This window comes from Bufo bufo, chromosome 4 (genome assembly GCF_905171765.1).
Source record: "Bufo bufo chromosome 4, aBufBuf1.1, whole genome shotgun sequence".
Taxonomy (NCBI): Eukaryota; Metazoa; Chordata; class Amphibia; order Anura; family Bufonidae; genus Bufo; species Bufo bufo.
The window spans coordinates 132,134,979-132,144,907 of record NC_053392.1 but is presented as its reverse complement, the minus strand read 5'-3'; the positions used below and the strand labels follow the sequence as shown (position 1 = coordinate 132,144,907).

Sequence of the window (9,929 nt, the reverse complement as noted above, 5' to 3'; positions counted from 1 at the left end):
CTGCGCCGAATACTAAACGGGTCATCGCAGGCACGAAAAGGTTTTTCACCTATAATTTGATTGCACTTATGGTAGATAACAAGGATTGTCATACACCATACACATCACTGCTAGTGACAAAATATCCCTATCAACACAATGTCATCACAGATATATTATGCATCTGATAAACCTTAATATGGCCCGCAATAATAATTAATTGGAATAAAATGAATATTGCACCGTCACTGATGTTAATGTCTCAACTGATTCAAAAATGCACCACGATGTAATTGAAGTTGTTATACACTGCCTGTCCAAAAAAAAAGTCACCACCTGGATTTAACTAAGCAAATAGTTGTGAGCCTCCTATTGGATAATTACTGCATGGGCGATTATCTTTCAGCTGGCAATAAGTTATTTAACACAAACTGGTGCAATGAGTTGCTTCTCATTTCTTAAACAACCATGTCGAAAGACACATCTCGTGGTTGTGGAAAAGAGGTTAGTCTGTTTGAGAAGGGTCAAATCATTGGCATGCATCAAGCAGAGAAAACATCTAAGGAGATTGCAGAAACTACTAAAATTGGGTTAAGAACTGTCCAACGCATTAAAAACTGGAAGGATAGTGGGGACCCATCGTATTCGAGGAAGAAATGTGGCGGGGAAAAAAATCCTGAATGATCGTGATCGGCGATCACTTAAACGTTTAGTGAAATCAAATCGAAGAAAAACAACAGTAGAACTCAGGGCTATGTTTAATAGTGAAAGTAAGAGCATTTCCACACGCCCAATGCGAAGGGAACTCAAGGGATTGGGACTGAACTGCTGTGTAGCTGTAAGAAAACTACTAATCAGTGAGGCAAACCAGAAAAAAGGCTTAAATTTGCTAGGGAGCATAAAGATTGGACTCTGGAGCAATGGAAGAAGGTCATGTGGTCTGATGAGTCCAGATTTACCCTGTTCCAGAGTGATGGGCGCATCAGGGTAAGAAGAGGCAGATGAAGTGATGCACCCATCATGCCTAGTGCCTACTGTACAAGCCTGTGGGGGGCAGTGCTAGGATCTAGGGTTGCTGCAGTTGGTCATGTCTAGGTTCAGTAACAGTATGTGCTCCAAGAAGGAGGTCAACTGACTACCTGAACATACTTAATGACCAGGTTATTCCATCAATGGATTTTTTCTTCCCTGGTGGCACGGGCATATTCCAAGATGACAATGCCAGGCTCAAATTGTGAAAGTGGTTCAGGGAGCATGAGACATCATTTTCACACATGGATTGGCCACCACAGAGTCCAGACCTTAACCCCATTGATAATCTTTGGGATGTGCTGGAGAAGGCTTTGTGCAGCAGTCAGACTCTACCATCATCAATGCAAGATCTCATTCACTATGCGCAGTTTCTATCCACTTTAATACATAATGTTTGTTATATGTACGGATCTTATTAATGTTCAATATAGGGTAAAATATTACTCAAATGTCCCTCTATATGGCAACAGTCGTGATAATCTTCAATCCTCCCTGTTTATTATCCACATATTTTTATTTTTGTCAGTCCCATAGAAGTGAATGGAGCTGTGGCCGCGCTTGCGCGGTACGCTCTACATTCCTTTGTATGGGAATAGTCGCTCGCTTGGCTAATTTCGGAACTTCCATACAAGTGAATGGACGGCACGCCACGCATGAGCAGTGTGCTGTTCTTCACTTTCTTGGACCTGTTTATGAGATAGGTGCGGGTTTCAGAGGAGGGGCTGATGCCATCTGACTTTGATTGCATATCCTAGCAATATGCCATCAAAATCCCAGCTGATACAACCCCTTTATCTCTTTGGAGTTACCTGGATTTCTATATTGATTGCTAATTTTAAAAAAAGTTATCTGAGTCACAAATATTTTTTTTGTTTCTCAATACCTTACATGGGACATTAAACAGTGCCATTACAAACGGGCTGCGCCCCTTAATAAATTTGGCACATTTTGCACCAACAGACTTTTCACTAAGACTGGCATATGTAACACCAGTCTTAGTATATGTACCCCACTGTATACCACTGTCTATGACACTGGTATACCTACCATGGAGGCAGAACACAATGCAAATAAATTATTCCATTGACATAAATGATAACTGTTTAAATTCCTATGCACTGAGCTCCCCCTAGTGGTGGCCATTGGTCTGGTGTAAATACATTGAGAAAAATGGTGATAGGATATTTAAGCACCTTTTTTCACTTTTTCTGACATACAGGTGCATCTCAATAAATTAGAATATCATCGTATAGAGTAATCTATTTCAAGCTTTTATTTCTTTTAATGTTTGATTTTACCTTACAGCTAATGAAACCCCAAAAATTCTGTATCTCGGAAAATTAGTGAAAAGGTTCCCTATTTAAGACTTATGGTGTCACATTCTAATGAATGCTAATCAACACAAAACCCCTTCAAAAGTTTCCTAAGCCTTTAAATAGTCACTCAGCCAAGTTCAGTAGGCTACACAATCACGGGGAAAACTGGTGACTTGACAGTTGTCCAGAAGATAGTCATTGACACCCTCTACAAGAAGGGTAAGTCACAAAAGGTCATTGCTAAAGAAGCTGGCTGTTCACAGAGTGCTGTATCCAAGCATATTAATGGAAAGTTGAGTGGAATGAAAAAGTGTAGTAAAAACAGTGTATAAGCAACAGGGATTACTGCAGCCTTGAAATGATTGTCAAGAAAAGGCCATTCCAGAATTTGGGGGAGATTCATAAGGAGTGGACTGCGGCTAGAGTCTGTCCTTCAAGAGCCACCACACACAGACGTATCCAGGACATGGGCTACAACGCGCATTCCTTATGTCAAGCCGCTCATGACCAGAGACAATGTCAGAAGCGTTTTTACCTGGACTAAGGAGAAAAAGGACTGAACTGTTGCTCAGTGGTCCAAAGTCCTGTTTTTGGATGAAAGTAAATTTTGATTTTCATTTAGAAATCAAGGTCCCAGAGTCTAGAGGAAGAGCGGAGAGGCACACAATCCAAGTTGCTTGAGGTTCAGTGTGAAGTTTCCATAGTCAGTGATGGTTTGGGAAGCCATGTCATCTGCTGGTGTTGGCCCACTGTTATATCAAGTCCAAAGTCAGCACAGCCATCTATCGGGACATTTTAGAGCACTTGCTTTGCTCTGCTGACAAGCTTTATGGAGATACTGATTTCATTTTCCAGCAGGACTTGGCACCTGCACACACTGTCGAAAGTACCAAGCACTGATTTAATAACCATGGCATCACTGGGCTTGATTGGCCAGAACACTCACCTGACCTAAACCCCATAGAGAAACTATGAGAGACACCAGACCCAACAATGCAGACAAGCTGAAGGCCGTTATCAAAGTAACCTGGGCTTCCATAACACCTCAGCACTTTAAGGGTCTGTCTCACTTCAGCAAGTGGTATTTATCATGTAGTAAAAGTTAATACAAGCCACTTACTAATGTATTGTTATTATCCATATCACTTCCTTTGCTGGCTGGATTAATTTTTCCATCACATTATACACTGCTCGTTTCCATGGTTACAGACCACCCTGCAATCCATCAGTGGTGGTCGTGCTTGCACACTATAGGAAAAAGCACGTTTGAAAAGTCTGTTATCCTCTATATGATGTCTGATTAAAACATTTTTAATGTTTTTTTTACATTATTCATGGGATAACCCCTTAATTATAGCAGGCACTTCTCCTAGTTGAGGGAGGGATGGAGGAAGACTTCCCTTTTTCTCTCCTCTCCTTCCTTCACTAGCAGCACAGAGTAGTAGTACTGCCAGCCCCAGCTCATGTGTAGTTTCAGTACCAGCAGGAGGCAGCATCACACTGCCATCTACTGGCCACAATAATTATCTTATTCCTAAAACAGAAGAGATCTGCTTTCTGATACTGACAATGTGAGGTCCTCTCTGTTTCCTCTGTGGCCCAATGAGTGCTAGTTTCAGGTGCACTGCATATGTAGCAGTCACTATTAAGGGGCTATTAAAACCTCTGGTGCCTTTCTGCATATGCAAGGCACTGATATCTGGAGGTTTAGCAGAGCATCAGCCCGGAATTGCAGAACAGGTGGAGGCCCCTACTTCTTTATTAGAGGTGGAGGCAGCAGGGCTTGTGCCCCAGGTGCTCCCATGTTTCTGCCGATTGCCATATGGACCTCTACTGATTTATCTATGTTCACACCTCCATTTGCCCTGTAAGGGTTTCTGTTACTTTTGACAGTAAGAATGGTGCAGTATGCAGAGCTGTTTTTGCTGTTGCAACACCGATCGTGTTGAAGGTTTTAAGGAATGTCGAGTGGTGATGCGGCCTGAATACCGTCACTCCCACGATTAGGCTCCGTAGCATTCAAAGTGAGTTGTAGTTGGTAAAATAAGTTGAGTCCAGACTTGGTGAGGTTCAACAGTTTTACTTGAATAAACTTGCATCTAGACAATACTTAATCTTTCTAGTGGCTCCAGCAGGTTTTAGAGTGTGCTGGCAGGTGTACTTGAATACTCTGCTTTATCCCTCTCTGCTGTACTAATCTCTGGCATCAGTCGCTGTGCCATGTTTCGTCTCCTTCCATCTCTCAACTCAAAAGTTTCCTGCAACCTCTCCCCTGGCAGGAAGCAGCACAGCAGTACTAGCCCACTTCTGCCCAAAAGGGGGGAGAATGGAATGGTAAGTTCCATTCTGACTAAAGATCTTTCTCTGCCAGATACACTGCCACCTGCTGGACAACCAGCAAAAAAAAATACATACTTACCTTATCCATCTTATCGTAGAGAGGCCGTTGCAGCCATCTTGATTGAAGACACCGTGTGAAATCTCACACAGTGACGTGATGACATCATCACGCTGTGCGGTTTCTTCAGGTCGTGCAGAAAGGGAGCCCAAATTATGTTATCACCAGGAAATACTCTGTATGCTGCAGATATCCCCTAATATGAGCATCAGAGCATTATATATATCGCGCAGGGCAAGGGATTTTTTGTTTATATTTATAACACTACTAGGAGGAGGCTTCCGCCTAGCAGTGTTGCCAGTGACGTCGCTGGCTCTGATGGGAGGGCTTTAGTGCTGCCCTAGCCTTTTTACAGACCCATTAGTGCCAGTGACATCCCCGGGCTCACTGCTAGGTGGGAGCCTCCTCCTAGCAGTCCCTATGGAGACCCTGATACTTCACCGTATCTCCTAAAAAAGCATTTTCCCTGCGCGATTCCGATGCTCATATCAGGGGGGCTGTCTGGGTGGAAATGGCGGTATGTCGGGGTTCAGCTCTGAACCCGGACAACCCCTTTAATGTGCTATGGAAGTTAATGAGTCATGTACTTGGCGTCCAGGGGTTATTCACCTTCTTAGGCTCTCTGACTCCAATCACTGGTCAGCAACAATGTCGGCAGAGGATGAATCCATGGATTCTGCAATACGGTGGACCAGAGTCAGAGACAGGCATACAGTCACAAATACTCATAGAGAGAGTCAGGAAGGGGCATACAGTCACAAATACTCATAGGGACAGTCAGTTTGGGACAGGTTTACCCTGGTAAGAAGCACACACATGTACAGCATGTAGTCACACACATACACTGCATAAACACACACATATATACGTAGTATATACACATAGAATAGCTCACCCCTTTTAAGTAGTTTTATTCCAAACTATGGAATGTGTGTTGAGCAAGGCTCAGAAATCTCGCTTGAGCGAATAACGCATGCTCTTCACTATTTAACTGTACGCCGTCTAGCTTGTAGCAGTGGTGCAGTGTAATTACAACTGCTTTTTCCATTCAACTTAACAGGATAAACAGTAGTAATTACACTGCACTGTCGCTACATGCTAGAAGATGTCATGCAGTTAAACAGTGAAGAGGACGCAGCCCTCACACGAGCGCCGCAACCCCTTCAAACAGCTGATATTGATGACCTATCCTGAGCATAAATCATCAATATTATAGCACTGCACAACCCCTTTAACATATGCCGCCAATTTAGAATGCATTCAAAAAGTCTTCACACCCTTTAACTTTATTCACATGTAATGTTTTCCCCATCAATCTGCACTCAATACCCCATGATGAGAGAGTGAAAACAGAATTTTAGAAGTTTTTGCAAATTTATTAAAAAGGAAAAACTACAATTTTGCATGGACATACAGTAAGTTTTCAGACTCTTTGCAATGACACTTGAAATTTAGCTCTGAGGCCTGTCATTTCTATTGATCATCTCTGAGTTGTTTCTACACCTTTATTGGAGTCCACCTGGTCTCTCAAGGTCTCACATTGCATATCAGAGTGAAAACCAAGCCATGAGGAGGAAAGAACTTCCTATAGATGTAGGTGCAGATCTTGAGTAGGGGGAAAAAAAATTCTGCTGCACTGAAAGGCCCCAAGAGCACAGTGGCCTCCATAATTCTTAAATGGAAGACGTTTGGAACAACCAGGACTCTTACTAGAGCTGGCCGCTCCACCAAACTAATCGAGAGAGAAGGGCCTTGGTAAGAGAAGTGACCAAGAACCCAGTGGTCACTGTGCCTGAGCTCCAAAAATCCTGTATGCAGATGGCAGAAACTTCCAGGAGGTCAACCAATCACTGCATCACTCCACCAATCTGAGCTTTATAGCATAGTGGCCAGAAAGAAGCCTCTCCTCAGTAAAAGACACAGGAAAGCCCAACTAGAGTTCACAGAAAAACACCTAAAGTACTCTTAGACTGTGAGAAACAAGCTTATCTGGTCTGATGAAACCAAGAATGTAAGAAGTACAAAAGCAAAATCCATAAGGATTATATCTTCAGATTTACATTTTTTTTTATCTTGATGTAATAATAACCATAGAGTCATATCAGCCATATGTAAGTCAATGTGTGCATCACACTAGACTAAAGTTATAAAAGTTAAAACATAGAAAAAATTCAACATATCAACATGGACCAAGCTTCAAACAGTAAAAATGGAATATTCACCAGATTGTATATATTTGTATAAAAAAATTGCAAACTTGTAAGCAAATGTATATTGTCAAATACCATTCTTTGTCAGATTTTTTAATTCTATAGCTATTCTTAAAAACTTTGGGGTCATTTATCATGCTGAAATACGCTTGAATTAGTCGTATTTCAGGCACAGATTGGGGCGCAACTGATAGTTGTGCCACAATCTGCGACTTCTCCCAGCTCACGCCAGGTTTAAAAAACGGGGCTTGGAGGACAAGGGGACGGGCCGGGAGGCGTAGAAAAAGGTCTAAATGTAAGACAGCTAGGAAGCTGTCTTACATTTAGAACTGGTGCAGGATCTGCCAGAGTTATGGAGAGGCCGATGTGTTTTCGTAACTCCGCCGGATCCACAGCAGCTTAGGGGTTTATTAATAAAAAAAATGTGCCACTTTGTTTGCACATTTACGGTAATAATACGTGTGTTGGCTTTGCCAATAATTTTTGGTAGCATCCAATCAAACTTCCATTTCTGTTTGTCCTTGGAACACACTTGTCCAACTTGAGGTGTCCATAAAGATGGCAGATGTACCGTGGTACATCCAACGGTTTGGCAAAGCACCGTTTCGAGTCCAAGTATCTGAACTGCTGTCGTATGACTCCATTACCACACTGTACTCTCGAGCCATGCCATGCCAATGACCACCTGTCACATAGATCCTAGAACCAACAGTGGTCATGCCTCCATTTTCATGAAGAGTATGCAATAGCTGCACCTAATGAGGAGAACAGAAGATAACACTGATAAATCATTTTCATATTTTTTTAGGGAGAGTTGGTTCATCTACACCTTTAGAAAAACATATGTAAAATTCACCAGCTATATCAGAAAGTGTTTTCTGGGGTGGCATTTTCAGTCAAACGTTTTGTTGGCTTTTTTTTTTTTTTATGTTTATTTTTCCTATAGAGAAATGCCATTTTTTTTTAAGTTAAAAAAACTGTAGCTGGATATTACTTTAAAGTCTACAGCAAAATACAGAAGTCTACATACACAGCTGTTTGTTTTTTGCTACTTTTGTGGCATTTTTGAGATCAGTGTGTTGTGCATTTTCATAAGTATACAATATTATCTAATGCTATTATAGCCAAAATGAATTCTCATCTCATTGCCTTTAAGAATAAAATCAGCCTGAACCAAAGTTCTATTATGTGGCTGAAGAGGCCAAGATGAGTTCATGGCAAGTTCAGTTTATATAAAAATAATTGTGAACATGAACAGACATTGTATTTAAAAGTTTTTGCTAAGGATATGAATTTATCTATGGGGAGTACACTAGCTTCTTCAGACATGTCTGTCTGAAGGGAACAAGGTTGTTTTATGGATAAGCCATGACAAGATAAAATTTCATATCCTTGAGGCACACCTGCTGTATGAGGTTCAATTCATATATTCATAATTATATATATTTCTGTATGGTATATTCAGTTTACAACATATTTTAACCAATAATTCATATAATGTGTTGTCTGTGTGTAACAATGTATCGATTTATATACATATTATACCATGTATGCATCATTTAGAATGTATCCTGTAGGAAATACAGAGCCACTGAAGTAAGTTTCTGTTAATTGGATTTCTGAGGAGAGTTAAAAGTTATTTTAAAACAATAGTTATTCATGGCTGTAGATAAGTAAAATATACAAGAAAAATAGAGAGAGACGCGGCACTCACCGAACTTCTGAATAGCTGGTTGCTGTTTATTGCATGTAGGATAGCGTGCTGCGCAGGCAGGGGGGCGGGATGGCCACAGTGTGCGTCGGTGGCGACGGCCGTTTCGCGCAAAGATAGCGCTTCTTCTGGCCGGATATGATGTGCAGGTGCACGGGTAACCTTATATAGAGGAAGGAAAGCCGGGCGTGTCTATGGTAATCCCGAACCTCCCCTGTGTGCAGCTGCGTTTAAAGGTGTACAGACAGAGACACAAGTAAATAATACAAATAATACAAAAAATGTCATTTTGGCAAGACAATGCAGCAGTGAGATACTCATACCATGATAGAGCGACAAGTTTCAGGGGGCAGATCGGGGGTAAAAGCGTTGAAGGGATATATATAGAGAAATCTTATGGATGCATGGGCGCAAAGCCTAAGAAGGGGACTATATGATGAATAAACAACAATGGTATAGCTGATACAGACAATACTATTAAAGTAAAGTAGTAGGAGCGGAAACAGGGAGAGGGCGACGTGGCCGTACCATCACAAGAAGACTGCCATGTCGTTCTTGTCATTGAGACCAAGGGGTCCCATGGCATTGGTCCTAATGATCCATCTGGCCTCCCGTTGCAGCAAGAGGCGGTGGCGGTCCCCTCCACGGAGGATGGGTCCCACGGCCTCAATGCCAGCAAAAGAGAGGCCAGATGGATCACCGTTATGGGCCGCATGCACATGTTCAATGAGGCGGGGAGAACCTCGCCCGGTACGGATGGAGTTGATGTGCTCACGCACCCGTTCAAGCATCGGCCTGATTGTTTTCCCGATGTAAAACATATTACAGGTACAGAAGATAACGTAAACCACGAAGGGGGTGCGGCAGTTAATGAACTGCAGAACTCTGTGTGTTACGCCCCCTAAGGACAGACTCTTAGCCTGGGAGTTTAGATGACAAAAGGAACAAGTTCCACACTTATAGTTTCCTATGGGGATTCTACTTTGTAACCAGTTAGACCTTTTAGGTAGCCGAAGAGCGCTTTGGACCAATTTGTCCCTTAAAGTGTGGCATTTCCTAAAAGAAATAATTGGTTTGCTGGAGGCTACTGCGCCCAATGAAGCGTCATGCCTCAATAGGTCCCAATTGCTGTGTATTGCCCGTCTATCCAGTGGCACCCCCTAACATTACCCAAGAGGAAAAGACCGCTTTACACTGGCTATGCGGTCTTGAAGATGTGGTCATTAAGCCCGCCGACAAGGGGGGCAACGTGGTCCTGATGCCGAGAGCCTATTATCTTGAGG

The 9,929-nt window shown here is 42.3% G+C and overlaps 1 protein-coding gene across 2 annotated transcripts in view; it reads right to left on the bottom strand.

Moving 5' to 3' along the window:
- Positions 1 to 6,786: 6,786 nt before the first annotated feature.
- The window catches only part of KLHL30 (kelch like family member 30), a 38,347-nt gene continuing 35,204 nt past the window's right edge, over positions 6,787 to 9,929 (bottom strand). For both annotated transcript variants that reach the window (XM_040427911.1, XM_040427912.1), the window contains one exon: positions 6,787 to 7,690. In XM_040427911.1, coding sequence (XP_040283845.1) covers positions 7,433 to 7,690 — 258 coding nt within the window. In that variant the 3' untranslated portion in view covers positions 6,787 to 7,432. The remainder of the gene's footprint in view (positions 7,691 to 9,929) is intronic.